General features: G+C 44.0%; 1 protein-coding gene across 2 annotated transcripts in view; it reads left to right on the top strand.

Annotated features, from left to right (window-relative positions):
- The window catches only part of Grb2 (growth factor receptor bound protein 2), a 68789-nt gene that overhangs the window by 9002 nt on the left and 43098 nt on the right, over positions 1-16689 (top strand). The window contains exon 2 of one of the 2 annotated variants that reach the window (XM_021211618.1): positions 1158-1357. In XM_021211618.1, the coding sequence (XP_021067277.1) occupies positions 1280-1357 (78 nt within the window). In that variant the 5' untranslated portion in view covers positions 1158-1279. Of the gene's footprint in view, positions 1-979; positions 1358-16689 lie in introns of those variants that run through there. The other variant, XM_021211619.1, reaches the window with a different exon arrangement.

The following is a 16689-nucleotide window of genomic DNA, read 5'->3' as shown; positions in this document are numbered from 1 at the left end:
CACTGTAGAGATGACCATACAGTCCCAGTTCAGGGTCACTGGGATCACTGTAGAGAAGTAGCAGGGTTGTCCACCTACTGCTTACTCGATGTGGGAATCTTCAGACTGAGGGAGGCATTTATGTGAGGGGAACAGGATGAGGCTGGGGTCTGACCATTTGGCACCAGCCTGTATTTACCTGTCCCCAGAGAAGATACTTGAGGTGGGATAGTATGTACTTGTCTCAGCACTCCAGGGGCGAACCAAGGAGGATCACCTCAATTCTAGGGCACTCTGGTGTACTTATAAGGAGTTCCAGGCTAGCTGAAACTACATTGTGTAACCCATTCCACCTCCAGATTCGCTGAAACTGATTCCTTTTAAATATAAATGACAACTTCAGCCATGCTCTTTCGATGGGTAAAAATAAGGCATAGGCAGGCTGTTCCTGGATGTTAAACCCAGGCCATCTGTCTGAAGGACTAAGCAGACCCTAGATTTTGGGTATCTTGTGCAAGAGTGTATCCCCCCCCCCCCCCAGCAAAGACCGCTAAGCTGTCTTTCTCTGTGACCAGATGACAAGTTGGGCGTGAATGAAGCTGGTGCTCATTGTATCGCAGTCAGTGGAATTCAAAAGGTTCCAGGCTTGCTCTCTCATCACTTCGTGAGAACATATCAAGGTTTAGTTTCAATAAAGAGTAGAGTTGCTCGAAACCCAAGTCCTGCGTGGATTCTGACAGGGAGTGGGAACATCTTGGTTCTCAGGGCATCAGCTGGTGGCGAGGGATAGGAAGGAGTGGCCCTACCTTCAGGGGGCCTGTCTTTAAGTGGACTGCAGGAACTGCCTTGGGTGCAGGAGATGTGTGAAGGACTGCTGGAGGAAAGGCTGAGACTGACTGAAGGAGTCTCTGGCCGGCTCCTGAGTTTACACCCTGCGGGAAGGAAGAGGAAGTGCATTCTGGCATAGCGTAAGCAGCTGCTGCTATTGGCTGCTGGACCTGTCAGTCGCCTGGGGCTGAGATTGAAAAGAGGAAGGAGAGCTGTTGCCTGGAAGGGAGGAGGAGGGGGCTGAGCTCTGCGGAGCCAGGGGGCGTGGGGGCTGGGAGTGTAGGCCAATTGGCAGGGCGGGGCTGCCTTCGATCTGGCCACTTCTCTTAATCATCACTCTTCTGATCCAGGGTGGCATTGTGTGTCCCAGTGTGCAAGAATAGCCCCAGAAGAGGAAAGGCTGAGCCCAGGCTCTTCAGCAGGGAAGGTTCCCTCCCCCGCTTCAGGCTGCTGAGCACTGAGGGCGCTCAGAATGGAAGCCATCGCCAAATATGACTTCAAAGCTACTGCTGACGATGAGCTGAGCTTCAAAAGGGGGGACATCCTTAAGGTAAGAGCTCCTGTGCTTGCTTCTCAGGCTTGGCTGCCTTCCCTCACTGTGGTAACACAAAGAAGCTGCGCTTGCTCCTCTGTCAGTGTACTTTCAGCGTTTCTCATCGGCTCTGACTGGGGTAGCTTGCAGTAGCTGCTGAGTGGGTTATCAAATGTGACATAAGAGAGTCGCTGTGATGTGTCGTCCTTAACTGCCTTTGTGTGAATGTCTGTTTTTCTGTTGATTCAGGAAAAGTCAAAGGAGAGGGATTTGAGTGGCAAGCTTACCTTGTGAAGTTGAATTAAAAATACAAACATGGGATTTTAAAAAATCCTAAATGTGTTTTTTTTTCTTTTTTATTTAAAGTATTCCTCTAATCTTAAAACCGCATAGTCAGAAGGATCTGCATTTTGTGGTAGGACCCTAGTGGATTAGAAGCTGCTTAGAGAGGTTGGGAGTATATATATGCCCAAACTCACCGAAGAGTTCAGCAGCTTATTTCTGGAAACAAAACAAAACAAACTAATGGGATTCTACATTATTGTGTTTACCTTGCCCTCATACACATCAGATTGTAGCTTTCTTTAGAGGAGTTCGAACAATGACTGCACATTAAAATCTAACTGCATAAAAAATTTGATCCAGTTTAGAAGTGAGTCACAGTTGCAGCTTATTGAGCCCTGCTCTGACAGGAGCGTTGGCTCCCCCCTCCAGCACATGGAGAGTTACTCAGTTGGCTGGAGCAGGTTACCCTTGCCCTTCTGGATGTCATTTTTCTTTATAGGGGTGACCAATGTCTAAGTATGTGAATTTAAGTGAAGAGAAACCTGTGTCTGTCCTGCTGTTCTTCCCTCTGAGCCTCAGTCTAGATTGTTGGGATTTGCCAGCTATTTTACTACCCCTGAGTGACACTCTTCTATTTATGGAGGAAGAAAGTGAAAAAAACATGATTTAGGGAGAAGTATAAAGACTCATGTGAACCTATCAATAGTTAACATTTGCCCCCAGTGCTCAAAGTGACGGAGTGTTGTGTGACAAAGCTTTCCTCAGGAGCTGCAACACATGGCCACCCAGCCCAGAAGGGAGCTCACAACAGACTTAAAGTATGGACACCATAAAGTTCAACTTGGTGAGCCAGTGGGTTTTATAGGAGTGAGTTACAGGAATGTGGGTGAGGGGTTACTTACAGGAGCAGAAATGACTCAAAGACAGCTGTGTCATCAGGTCCCACCCCAGCATGGGTGACAGCTCCCAACAGCTGGGAAACCTGGAGCTCACTGCACAGCCTGCAGGCAGCGCAACAGGTTGGAGAGTCTTTTCCAAGTGACTCTGGCCTAAACCTCTTCCAGGCAGCTGGTCTGGACTCAATCTTTTTAGAGCTCTTCTTCCTTGAGCCTTTTCTTGACAGGTCAGCTTGAATCTCTGAGAAGCAGAGGTTGAGCTTCTTTTTCTTACTTTGCCAGGGAGGGTCTAGTATATCTGGTCAGTTTCAGGGACTTCCTGCAGCTATTTTGAGTTATTTACCTTCTTGTCTAAAGAGCTTCCATGCTGGATGGGATGTTTCATTCTCAGGAACTTTTCACACATTTATTCACCAGGCAATGGGCTTTAAAACTGTTACAAATCCGGGGGCTTGGCTTTGGAGTTCCCCCATGATGGGGCTGCTGCAGTCATTCCCTGTGCTAGGAATGTCAGTTGAACTTCACAGAACCCAGAGTAGAAGCCTTTGTGCTGACACAAAGCTCTTTGAGAGGTGGACAGAAGAGAAGTAGTCCTAGTTTTTGAGCACCAGTTGCTGTTGCTGGCTTCGTAGGGCAGTAGAATTTAGAGGGAACGTTGGCCACTATGTGATGGTGCCATTGGTACAGAGGTCATTTGGTTACTGTGTACAGTACATAATCCACTTGTGCTATCTCATAATGAGGCTGTTCACTCAGGCATGCAAGACTTGCAGCCTGTAGAAAACTCTTTACAACCAGTTTTGCTTTATTTGGTTTGATTTTTTTTTTTTTTTTTTTTTTTCTTTTTCCCCTTTGGAGACATGGTCTCTCTGTAACCCAGGACTGCTCAGAACTCACTATATAGTCTAAGATGATAGGTGAGGCCCACCATGCCTGACACTATTTTTGTTTGTCTTAAATTCATAAAGGTCCCATTTAACTTCCAGGAACTTGAACTTGCAGGGCTGGCAGTTCATATTCTTCTTAGTGTATCCTATTGCCTGTTAACACTGGATCAACAAGTTAAAACCAGGAACTCTAAGCAACAGCACTCCCTGATGACTGTCTTAAGTTTGTCCTAGACCTAGATCATAAATGATTGGCAAGTTGTTCAAGTCCTCCCGGGAGTGTTTATGATGAAGAAGGTGAATCAGAAGATTCATGTTTTACTTTCTTTTTTTTTTTTTCTTTTTTTTTTTTGTTTTTTGAGACAGGCTTTCTCTGGGTAGCCCTGACTGTCCTGGAACTCATCTGTAGACCAGGATGGCCTCGAACTCAGAAATCCGCCTGCCTCTGCCTCCCAAGTGCTGGGATTAAAGGCATGTTTTACTTTCACATTCTGTTTGGGGAGAAAAACCCATACACTTGAGTCTTTCATATTTGGTAGATAACTGGGATATGAAGTCATAATGGCAGTATTGCTTTTGAACAGTGGCCATTAGCTGTTTGTTAGTAATCTTGTGGCTGTACTCCAAAAAATGAGAGCGCAAGAATGAATGTGAATGTGTGTGTTGATACAGTGCTTGCCCTCTGTCTCATAGTTCTGAGATAGCTTCGTGAAGAGGAGGGAGATGCTCTGGGTAGGGTTGTTGGTAAAACACACAGTTTTCTCCTTCCTTTGAAGAGTAAGCTAGCTGTAGCACTGCTCTGTCGTTTGATAGCTCTTGTGAACCCAGACACATTAAAAAGTGACTGGAGTGGCATGGATCCTTAAACTTTGATTGACATAGGGAGACACTTGTCCTCTCTCTTCTTTTCCTGTTGTTTTACTTTTTGTTTCTTTGCTTGTTCTGTTTTGAGATTATCTCTATTGCCCAGGCTGGTTTTAAATCCATCCACCTTTCTTGTCCTTTTATGTAAGCTTGTGTTTTGCCTGCAGAGCAGGGTGACTGGGGCTTTGAGTGAAAGGACTGTTCCTGCAAGCTTCACACCTTTGCACGAGTGTGCTTAAGTTTCCCATCATTGTACAGAGGCTTGGAAATGGGCCCTGAGGAAGAGACTGGGGCTGTAACTCAGTGGTAAAGTACAGCGTGTGAAGAGCTCTTTGTATTGTAGTTTAGCCTTGGCCCACATAAACCTGCCGTGTTGGGATGTATGAGTATGTGCTTCAAGTACTGCTGGGTAGGGAGCCAAGGGTCCTTTTAGGTCCACAGACCTCTGTGTGAATTCTCTTAGAGTTGCTACTTGCCTTCCTTGGTTCTAGAAGGAAACCAGCATTCACTCCCTACCTTTACTATCTTCCTGAACGGCTTGAGAAATAGGCTTTGGGTTTACGTTCTGCTTTTTGAGCATCTGCCCATCTCTGCTGCTGCTTGTATGGTTCAGGGTTACATTTTCTGAACACGCCTTGAACCAAACTCTGGGTTGGTTGCCTTTGCTATTGGAGAAGAAACAAACTACTTTCTCTATTCAGCAGCTCTGCAAGAAAAACACATTACTGTACTGAGGTACAAAGCAGCCCAAGGCTGTGAAATTACAGGGATTGAGGAGAGGAAAGGCCCTTTAAAAACCTCTTCGCTTAGATTGTTAATTTGACATTTATTTATTTATTTGTGGGGGTGGGGGTGGGCAGGGTCTGTGTGCCTTAGTGTGCCTATGAAGGTCAGTCATTTTCTCTCCGTCGTGTGAATCCTGGTGCTCAAGCTCAGGTTAACCAGTGTCCTGGCAAGTCCGTTTACACGCGAAGCCCTGCCACCAGTCCCGTGTGCCTTTATTAGGGAGCTGAAGAGGCCCAAACCTGGAATCCTCCACTCTTCATTGTTTGAGCTAAGTACCTGTGTAGGTCTTCATTGTGTGAGCTAAGTACCTGTGTAGGTCTTCATTGTGTGAGCTAAGTACCTGTATAGGTCTTCATTGTGTGAGCTAAGTACCTGTGTAGGTTTGGCTGTTAGGAGTGGGGGAGGGTGCTATGAGAGATGCTAAAGGGAACATTATGGCTTTCTGCCTGGCATCTACTGGTGTCTGCATCTCCTGTGTGGTATTTGAGTAAAAGTTATAAGGAAATAGAAAGTAGGGCTGTTTTAAATTCTAGTGTTCCTATACTGAGAAATCCATTTATGATTACCTGTGGGTAGTGTTGGCTAAACTAGAGTGTTGTGTTTTAAGTACTTTTTCTGTTCTTTAAAAAAAAAAAAAAAAAAAAATTAAGCTAGGTGGTGCACATCTTTAATCCCAACACTTTGGAGGCAGAGGCAGGTGGATCTCTGAGTTCTAGACCAGCCGGGTCTACAGAGTGAGTTCCAGGACAGCTAGGGCTACACAGAGAACCCCTGTCCCAAACAAACAAACAGACAGACAGACAGATAAACAGACCTTTTCTTGTGCCTGCCTTTTTTTTATTATTATACAATGTAATGGAAAGCTGTTCTTACGCATGTATATAATGTGCTGGGAGCGTATTTTCCTCCTCTAGCATGTTCTTTGCTACTTCTATGTCATCAGTATGTGTGTGTGTGTGTATATGTGTGTGTGTGTGTGTATGGTTTTTGTATCTCTACAGTGTATGGCCCACAAATGAGAGAAAGCACTTGGTACTTGGTTTTCTGACACTGACTTAAGTCCTTTAATATAATTACCTACAATTGCACCCATTTTCCTGCAAACCATATAACTTCTTTGGCTGGAAAAAAAGGTCTATTTTTGTACACAGACACACACACACACACACACACACACACACACACACACACACAGGCCACATTTTCTTAACTCTCTTATTGGCCACCTAGGTCGGCTCTATGGCTTGGCTGCTGTGCTCATGCTGTGGTGAGCACCAGCCACAGACCTCTGAGCTTGAGGTTGAGTCTCAAGGACGTAGGAGAGGAAGGACGCAGCTCGGTCACATGGTCTGTTTAGTTTTAGTTTGTAATTTTTCATTGTCTTCATGTGTTTATATGGTGTGTGAATGAGTGTGTCTTAGTGTGCATTTGGAGGAGGGAGAACACCTGTCGAGTCAGGTCTCCATCCTCAGGCTTTCTTTCTCTATTTCATTGTGTGTGGAGTGCATTAGTGTGTTGGTCTGCTCCTTCTGACATGAATCCTGGGGATTGCACTTGGGACACCAAGCTTGAGTGACCTGCTGAGTTGTCTTCTCATTGGCTCTTGCTTTAGCTTTTAAAGGAATGCCCATGCTGGTTTCCATAGTGGCTGGTGTAGTTTGTATTCCCATCAGAAGTATATAAAGGGTTTCCCTTTATAAAAAAAAAAATCTTAAGCATTTATTGTTACTTCTCTTTTAGATTTTAAATATATTTTCTGTATGAGGGTTTTACCTGCATGTGTGTCTGCACCACATGTGTATACAATGCTTGAGGAGGCCAGAAGAGGACTGTCTTCTGACAGCTGGGAGCTGTGTAGTTTTAATTTTCATTTCTCTAATGGCTGGTGAAGTTGAATAATATTTGTTCTTTTTGTTTGTTTGTTTTTGTTTTTGTTTTGTTTTGTTTTTTTTCGAGACAGGGTTTCTCTGTGTAGTCCTGGCTGTCCTGGAACTCACTCTGTAGACCAAGGCTGGCCTCGAACTCAGAAATCCACCTGCCTCTGCCTCCCAAGTGCTGGGATTGTTCATATTTTTATTGACCATTTGGGGCTTGTTCCTGTCATCTTTTGAGAGCTATCTGCTTGTTTCATTGGTCCACTTGTTGACCAGGAAAGTTGTTAACTTTTTGCATCTTATTTTTGCTTTTTGTGTGTAGGTACGAGAAAATGTCTTGTTCTGGGATCTAGCTCGGCCTGGAACTCACAGTATAGTGCAGACAGACTTGAACTTGAGGTTTTCCTCTTATGGCATCCTTCTGAGTACAGGATTGCAGTTGGTCAAGTACCTAGATGCCAACTGGGTTCTTTTTTTCAGACACTGCCTCATTTTGTAGTCTAGTGTGTTAACAGAAATCACTATGTAGTCAGTCTGGCCTCAGACTCAGGCAGTCCCTCCTGCCTCACTCAGCCTGTTAGGATTACAGATAGGAGCCACTGTGCTCAGCTTAGTTCCTAAGATACCAGTTTGCCATTTGAGTTCTTTCAAGGCAAGTAGCTTCCTGACCCTTGTTCACTTTGTCAGCTGAGTGTCAGTTTCCACCCCAGTGCTGAGAATGAACTTTCAGTTCCTGCATGTCTTGAGGAGCTGGGAGAGAGAGCCACTTCCTCTTCTGGGGAAAGAAATGACTGACGATGGGCAGCCTCCCCTGGCTGCTTCCCAGCCTGCCTCGGTGACAGTAGGTTGAAGCTCTTGCTGGATGTCTTGACCTTAAGAATGTTTAAGTGTTTTCTGCTCTGGGAAGGACTGCCCCATCATGTAGGTGTAGAGGTGACTCAGGAACTAAGGCCAAAAGAGGATGCTGCTTTCTCTAGAGTTGTGAACCACCCAACATCTGTACTGGGAATCAAGCTCTGGTCATTAGGGAGAGCAGGCCACAAAGCAAGCATCTCTCCAGCCCTGGCTTTAAATCTTTTTTAGACTAAAATACACCATAGTCTGTGCTTACTTTCAAAACTTTGAGACCGTAAAAAACAAACAAACCCCAGATGACTGAGGAAAGTCTTGCACTACTTGGCAAATACTCTCCGATTTCACTGCCTCCTTCATGTGGAATGACAAACAACAGTTTCTCTGTATTATAAAGAGCTCAACTCCAGGCTAGCTTCTGAATCTCTGAATCTTAGTTCTTCTACTAAGTAGCCAATTAAACTTGGGATCTTGAACAGTTTGCTTAGCAATTTTGCATTTTGGTTATTTCATCTGTAAAATGTGAATAACAATACCTGCCTTCCTAGGGCCACCATAAAGTTTAAAAGAGCTAACTCATTAGTGTGTTCAAAGCAATGACTAACATAGTAGACAGTAATTGGCTAGCTGTTGTTAATTTTACTAATATGATTCAGGACCATAGGCAGTGTTGGGGAACTCCTAAATCCTATGCCTCTACCCAGTAAACTGGTAAGTGCTTGTCTGCTGTTACTTCAAATTCAGGATTGCAAAACCCTGTCCCAGAGCTCAGCTTATTTATTTGATTTTAGTTTTGGTTTGTTTGAGTGAGGGACTCACTATGTAGCCCTAGATGTTCTGGAACTCTGTGTAGACTGGGCTGGCCTTGAACTCACAGAGATCTGTGATCTTTGAGTTCTCTTTGCCTCCTAAGTGCTGGGATTAGAGGCTTGTGCCACTACACCCAGCCCATTTAAACTTATTTTATCCTACATTATTTGGGGGGAAAAATAGGAAGCTCCAAATTTTGTATAAACCCTTTTAGTATTACTATTTTAGAACTCTTCTAAGTTTTATCACTGCAAAGTATAGGCTGTTGAGATGGCTTCATGGGTAAAGATGCTTGCTGCCAATCCTGATGAGCTGAGGTCTCTTCCTGGAATCAGCATGGTAGAAGGAGAGGATTGACTCCTGAAAGTTGTCCCTGACCTTTACCTGTGCGGCTTGCTTGGCAAGCATGTGTATGCATGTGTGTGCGTGTATGTGGGTTTGTATGTGAGTAAAAAAACACCAGGTAGCTGAAAATGGAGCTCAGTGGCAAAGAGCATGCCTAACATGCACAGAGTCAGTGTGCCTGATCTCCAGAACCCCATAGTCCCTCTGCAACACCTGCGGGAAAACACCACACACATTCATTCATTCATTCATTCATTCATTCTTGTTTTTGGAGCAGGGTATCTCTGTGTAGCCTTGGCTGTGCTGGAACTTCCTCTGTAGACCAGGCTGGCCTTGAACTCACAGAGATTTGCCTACCTTTGCTTCTTGAGCACCAGTGCCAAGGGCATGCGCCTGGCTAAAACAACTTTTAAAAGTTGGTATTTTCCATATTTTACTAATTATTTTTAGTGGTTACATAATACATGAAGATAATGTTCTATAATTGACTTTCCTAGTTTCCTGCTGCTCAGTTTCTTGATGGTTTCTATTAATAATTTAGTTCTTAATCTCACAGGGGACATTTGATACTATGTTGTCCTGTTGTCCGATGCCTGGACTGATGGTTACTTGCTTTAAGACAGTTCCAGAGAATGGTCCCTAAATTCTCAGCCAGAACAGCTCTAACAGCACCTCTGTCTCTGGATAACAGTAAGGAATTATTTCAGAGTTTGCCAGTGGCTCCATGGGTAAAGATGCTTGCTGCCAAACCTGATGAGCTGAGGTCTCTTCCTGGAACACCATGGTAGAAGGAGAGGATTGACTCCTGAAAGTTGTCCCTGTTATGGGATTATGATAACCAGATTTGTCAAATGTGTAAACAGCTTTTGAGATCTACAATGCTTGTTTCTTGAGGCACATTTTATTTTGTGCTGTTCTTTTAAGGTGATTATTCATCTTCCTAGCTCTGTTATTTAGTAGGTAATTATGATACTAGAGGAATTTGGTGTGATTTTCTAGATACACTGTAGTTTGTTTTTGAGACAAGGTCTTGAGATATATACCTGGTTGACTTGATCTCAAGCATGTAGACCAGGCTGGACATCTGTCTACCACCCCAGTGCTGGGACCGAAGGTGTGCACCACCAGCACTCACTCTCTCTGTGTGTGGTTTGTCTCCATTCTTTGAATCAAATGAATCTCTTCTAGACAGGCTCCTAGCTCATAGAAAACAAACTGGGTTTTGTTAAGTTTGTAGTGCAAATGTGCTTTCAAGTTCCATCTGTGCTAGAAGATGTTGAGAAACCCCTCATTCTCGAGCACAGGCATCTCCAGTAGTCTGGATGCTGGGGGTCACTCTCTGGCCAGTGTTCTAGCAGAAGGTGTGTTCGTGGACATGACCTTCATAAACTCAAAAGGCATAGATTGACAGCTCTCCAGGCAGTAGGTCACTAATAACTTCCATTTTGCTTGCTTGGGTTTGGTTTGTTTTTTTACAAAGAATGTCCCTGTGTAGCCCTCTCTTGTAATCCTCCCTAAACAAGGGCTAGAAACATTGGCATGAGTGCATGGTAGAGCCCAGCTGGTTCTACTAAAAATTCAGAGGTTTCTTGATCCATTTTTGGGATCAGTTTTTCGTTGTAGTCAAGCCTCTGGTTTACGTCAAAGTTTGCAGAATGTTTGGCTTTGAAATGTAATTGATGATTTGGAACGATGTACAGCATCTTAATACATTAAAAGTCAAATGATTTTATTATTTCTTATTAGAATAATTTAATTGGAGAATGCAAAGAAAGTGAGGTTATACTTTCTCCTGTGGCCAGATAACTTTTTTGAAATTAAGTAAATCTCAAGTCCTCACTGGAAAGTTTATAAAAGTCTCGCCCACCTCATCAATGTTGATGTCTCTAGGACTTTTCAGGAAAAAAGCATTTAGCGTGTACAGCCTCCATTGCTCTTCATACACGCCGTCACGATTATGTGCTTTCTGAGAGTACAGACATGAAAACAAACAATTAAACCAAATTCAGATGCATGTAGTGACAGTAAGCAGGTCCTTCATTACTAAGTGTCCTGTACCTCTAGACAATGAGAGGTTATTAGAGAAGATCACACTGGCTGCTGAGATGGCTCAGCGGATAAGAGCACCCGACTGCTCTTCCAAAGGTCCTGAGTTCAAATCCCAGCAACCACATGGTGACGCACAACCATCCATTTTTTTTTTTAAAAAAATATTTATTTATTTATTATATGTAAGTACACTGTAGCTGTCTTCAGACACTCCAGAAGAGGGAGTCAGATCTTGTTACGGATGGTTATGAGCCACCATGTGGTTGCTGGGATTTGAACTCCGGACCTTCGGAAGAGCAGTCGGGTGCTCTTATCTACTGAGCCATCTCACCAGCCGGCTCACAACCATCCTTAACAAGATCTGACTCCCAATTCTAGAGTGTCTGAAGACAGCTACAGTGTATTTACATATAATAAATAAATAAAATCTAAAAAAAAAATTTGTCAGTTTTCGGAAGAGTTGCTGTAAAATCCCCTACATCAGATAGACCCATGCAGGTGAGTTTGTTACTGAGGGCCTCACCTAGCACAAAGAAGTGACTGATAGACCGGATTCTTTTTTTGTTTGTTTTTTTGTTTTTTTGTTTGTTTGTTTGTTTTTGTTTTTTTTTTTTTTTTTTTTCGAGACAGGGTTTCTCTGTATAGCCCTGGCTGTCCTGGAACTCACTTTGTAGACCAGGCTGGCCTCGAACTCAAGAAATCCACCTGCATCTGCCTCCCGAGTGCTGGGATTAAAGGCGTGGGCCACCATGCCCGGAGGACCTGATGATTCTTACTTGGAAATTTACTACTTAATTGATTTCCTGTAGAGATCCATCATGCTCTCAGTTGTTCTGGAGTTGGGATGGGAAGTTGTTGACTAGCAGGGCAGTCGGTGACAGTTGTCAGCTGTGCCTCCTCACCCAGCTGCTGAGCTTCCTGGCCTTGGGCTACTATTCCAGTTGCAGCCTGTGTGAGTGCAGCCCCTTGCGTTTCTCTCCCACCTTCTGTAGGCAATAAAGGCCCAGCAGGAAGGAATTGTTTTTCTTAGGTCTGCGGGTGACCCAGTCTAGTCATTCTCTGGTCTAGGCTTGGTTGGAGGTGCTTTGTTTTCATTGACCTGGAGCCTTGATGTACCATTTAGACTGGCTTCAGGCCTCTTGCCTTACCAGGTGGTAGCTGGGGACCCCCACGTTGGCCACCCTGCCGGGCTTTCTGAGCCTTTGGGGTTCTCTGATTACTGTTTTGAGATATATACAGTCTTGCTTATGTCTCAGACTGGCCTCAACTACTTTTTCTTTGGCAGTGCTGAAATTGTTGGTGTATTTTTTAGTGTTTGAGACAGGGTCTCACTGTGTATCCCAGGCTGCTCTGAAACTCACCAGATAGATCAGGCTGCCCTTGAACTCGAGTTGCATCTGCCTTTGCCTCTCCTGTGAGTATTAAAGATGGATACTACTATGCTTGTCCTCAACCCTTTTTGTTTGTTTTTCATTTCATTTTATTTATTTATTTTTAATTTTTGTGTGTGCTGTTTATTTCAGTGAGGGTCTCAGTATGTATAACTGGGTTGTCTGGATCTCATTCTATTGACCAGGTTGGCCTGGGACTCATTGCCACCTACCTCTTCTCCTGGTTGCTGTGATTAAAGTTGTGTGCCACTAATACTCTCCTTTCTTAAAAGAAAAGTAGCTCTCAGGCTGACCTTGAATTCACAACCTTCCTCTCAGCCTCCAGGTATTAGGATTGCACCCACTCTACACTGAGCCCAGTCTGCATTGGGTGGTATAAAATGCACACTAGATGAGTTAGCTTAGCTTTGTAACAGCAGCACCCTGAGTGTCTAGGGTGTTAAATGAAGCCACATGTCTGCCGGGTCTTCTGTTTTTATCTAATTTTTTGTTGTGGTGGTTTGTATGTACTTGACCCAGGGAGTGGCACTATTAGGAGGTAAGGCCTTGTTAGAGTAGGGGTGGGGCCTTCTGGAGAAAGTGTGTCACTGTGGGGATGGGCTTAAAGGCCCTCCTTCTAGCTGCCTGGAAACAGTCTGCTCCTAGCTTCCTTTGAATGACAATGTAGAACTCTCAGCTCCTGCTGCACCGTGCCTGTCTGAACCTGATGTGCTTCCTGCCTTGATGAAAATGGACTGAATCCCAGAACCTGTAAGGCAGCCCCAATTAAATGTTGCCCTTATAAGAGTTGCCTTGGTCGTGGTACCTCTGGAAATCCTAAGACAGTCCTGTAGCTGAGGGATAGCCCTGAAAAACTGGTCCTCCAGCCTTTCCTCTTGAGTGTTAGGACTACAAGCATGTAACAAACATTGTGCTTTTCTTTGTTTTCATTTTCTCTTTTAGAAAAGAAAATACTTATTTTTTTCTAGGTGGTGGTGGTGATGGTGTCAGAGGTGACCCACACTTTTAATCCCATCACTCAAGGGGCAAAGGCAGGCGGATCTCTTAAATTCAGGGCCAGCTTGGTCTACAGAGTGAGTTTCAGGACAGCCAGAGCTACACAGGAAAACCTGTCTTTAAAAAAAAAAAAATTTAAGCCGGGCGTGGTGGCGCACGCCTTTAATCCCAGCACTCGGAAGGCAGAGGCAGGCAGATTTCTGAGTTCAAGGCCAGCCTGGTCTACAAAATGAGTTCCAGGACAGCCAGGGCTATCCCCCCCCCCAAAAAAAAAAAAAGAAAGAAAAAGAATTTGAATATGGTGTGCGTGTGTGCACGCTTTGAAGTCTAGAAGAAAGTGTCAGATACCTGGAGCTGGAGCTGTGACCCAAACACAGGTTCTCTACAAAAGCAGTGTGTATATGCTACACTAAGGGTGTGAATGGCCGTCAGAGCGCACCTTGCTAGAGCTTAGTCTCTTTTTCTACCTTGTGTTCTGGGACTCTGACCCAGTTCTTTGGGCTTGGTAGCAAGCACTTTCCATGGCTGAACTATCTTACTGGCCCCCAATTTTTATTCTTTTTTTATACTTTTTGTTTTTTTTCAAGACAAGGTTTTTCTGTGTAGCCCTGGCTGTCCTGGAACTCACTCTGTAGACCAGGCTGGCCTCTGCCTCCCAAGTGCTGGGATTAAAGGCGTGTGCCACTACTGACTTATTGTTTATTGAGGAACATGTTGTTTCGATTCTAGGTGCTTCGATTTTAATACTATTGTGGCTGTCCCACATTTTGTATGGCTTTAGTCTGTGTAGATTATTGGAGTTGTTTTGTGATTGAGAGAGTGTTTGGTGTTGTGTGAGGTCTGCTATAGATGATTGAACTTCAGGCTTAGCTGGCTAGTTACCTTGTTCCTTCTTACAGACTTGTGTTCTAGTCTAGCATTTTGATGAATTCTTAAAATTACCTACCCTGAACAGGTTTCAAATTATTTCTAAATAATACTTAATGCCCTGTTGTAAGAACTTTACTGACAATAGTTGGATATTTTCAAGGAACAAACTTTGTAAGACGTGGGGCAGGTTTTTTGAGTTAATTTAGAAGTGCTCATGACTGCATTTTGGCTGCCTAGCTATCAGTGACTTACTAAAGTCTTGCTTCTAAATTTAGCTAAGCTCAGAAGCGTTACTGGAGCTGTCCTAGAACACTTGAAATTGTCTCGGAGAAGTGTATTTAGTGGTTATGAAAGTAGATGAGCCATTGATAACGTGGCACACCCAAGAGTCTTGAACTTATTATGATACTATTTTAGTTTTCGAGAAATACTTTAGTGCCTTTCAATTCCACGGGTATACTGTCTCTTTAAGGAAATGCTTTATGGAACAACCTTCTATAGAGACTAGGACAGGGCTCTGGGTAAAAGTGCCTGCTGCACAAGTCAGACACGCTACATTCCATCTCTAGGTCCCGCTGTTGGGAGAGAGCTGATTGATTTCCAGAGGTCCTGTGACCCCTGCATGCTCTTTATGGCATGCACACATTCTACCCTCCCAGTCCCACACACTTTGATACAAATGCACACTTTTTTTTTCCTTTTTTGGTTTTTTGAAACAAGGTTTCTTTGTGTAGCCCTGGCTGTCCTGGAACTCACTTTGTAGACCAGGCTGGACTCGAACTCAGAAATCCGCCTGCCTCTGCCTCCTGAGTGCTGGGATTAAAGATGCGCGCCACCACGCCCGGCTGCATTCTTTTAGGAGAAGAAAATAGGGGATAGATGCTTTGGTCGGACTGCTATTTATTTATTTAATTACTTATTCATTAGTATGTCACTGGGGATTGGAGTGAAGCCCTACACATGCTGCTAAGTGCTTGATTTACCAATGAGCTACATTTCCAGTCCTGGAGCTTGAAAACTAGAGTTCTCTTTGTGTTAAAAATATCTTAAACCAGGTGTGGTGGCATATGCCTTTAGACTCGGGAGGCAAATTTCTGTGAGTTCGAGGCTACCCTGGTCTACGTAGTGAGTTCCAGGTCAGCCAGGGCTGTGTAGTGAGACTGTATCAAACAAACAAACATCAATAAGCAAACAAACAAAACAAAACAAGTCTCAACTTCCTTGGAACCTCTCCCAGTCTTGGGAGTTTTTTTTCTTATCTGTTTTCTCTGCTAAAAAAAGTAAATACCAATAGACTTAGCTTTACCAGCAATGTTTTAGTAACTTCAGAAATACAAGGGAGTAAAAATAAGCTTTTATTTCCTTCACCAGAAGAATGTTAGAAGTTTGTGCATAGACCAGAGTGGTTTAAACCAAGAGCCTGCTACCTGCTGGTAGGTGATAGTGCCCCTCCTTCCCTTCTTCCCTTCCTCCCTCCCTCCCTCCCTTTTCTTTCTTTAAATAAGGTGTCACTTTCTTGAAATCACAGCATCCTCCTATTCAGATTCCTGGGTATATGAGGAATCCCTGCTACTCTTGGCTAGATGTTATTTTCAAAATTGAGATCAGTGGCAATGGAGGTGGGACTGTGGGTGTGGCTGGGGTGGAATGTGCCTGGTTTGGATGTGCGAGGCCCTGGTTTCTATCCTCAGCATTGCAAGGGGAAAATTGCTCAGAGTTCATTAAAAAGACCCAAATTTCACTCATGAAACCCAAACATATTTGCTAAGTTAATGCTATTTATCATATATAAACTTGGGATCTTCCAAGGCCATGGCTGATCCAGGACTGAGTTACCGTCTCACGCAGTTTCCCTTCAGTAGGAGTGTGGCATGTCATCAGATTACTGTTGGGAAGGAGGACACCCAGAGTCTCGCCACATTGTAAGTACATGTCTTACCACTGGTCACTTCTCACAGTCTCTGAACAGAGATTTGATTCTTTGATTAGATCTAATTTGTATGTGTGCGTGTGCGCGTGCACACACACACACACACACACACACACACACACACAGGAGAGCATACATTAAAACATGTGTGGGGAAGCTAGAAGACAGTTGCCCACCCACAGCTCATTCCTTCCATTCTAGTCCAGGGCTCAAGCTCAGGTTGTTAGCTTACACAGGAAGAGCTTTGTACCCATGGAGCCATCTTGCCAGCCCCCGAGCATAGTTGGACTTACGTATGTTTATTTTTTGAGGCAGGGTCTTACTCCGTAGCCTTGTCTGGCCTCAGACTCACAGAGATCTGTTTCTGCCTCATTATCCCTAGCCCTCAACATAGGTTTTTGTTTTTTGGTTTTTTTTTTTTTTTTTTTTTTTTTTTTTTCTGAGACAGGGTTTCTCTTTGTAGCCGTGGCTGTCCTGGAACTCACTCTGTAGACCAGGCTGGCCTCAAACTCAGA

The sequence above is a fragment of the Mus pahari genome, chromosome 14 (genome assembly GCF_900095145.1).
Source record: "Mus pahari chromosome 14, PAHARI_EIJ_v1.1, whole genome shotgun sequence".
In the NCBI taxonomy this organism is placed as follows: Eukaryota; Metazoa; Chordata; class Mammalia; order Rodentia; family Muridae; genus Mus; species Mus pahari.
The sequence above is the reverse complement of the archived record's forward strand: the minus strand, read 5'-3'. Positions and strand labels throughout refer to the sequence as shown.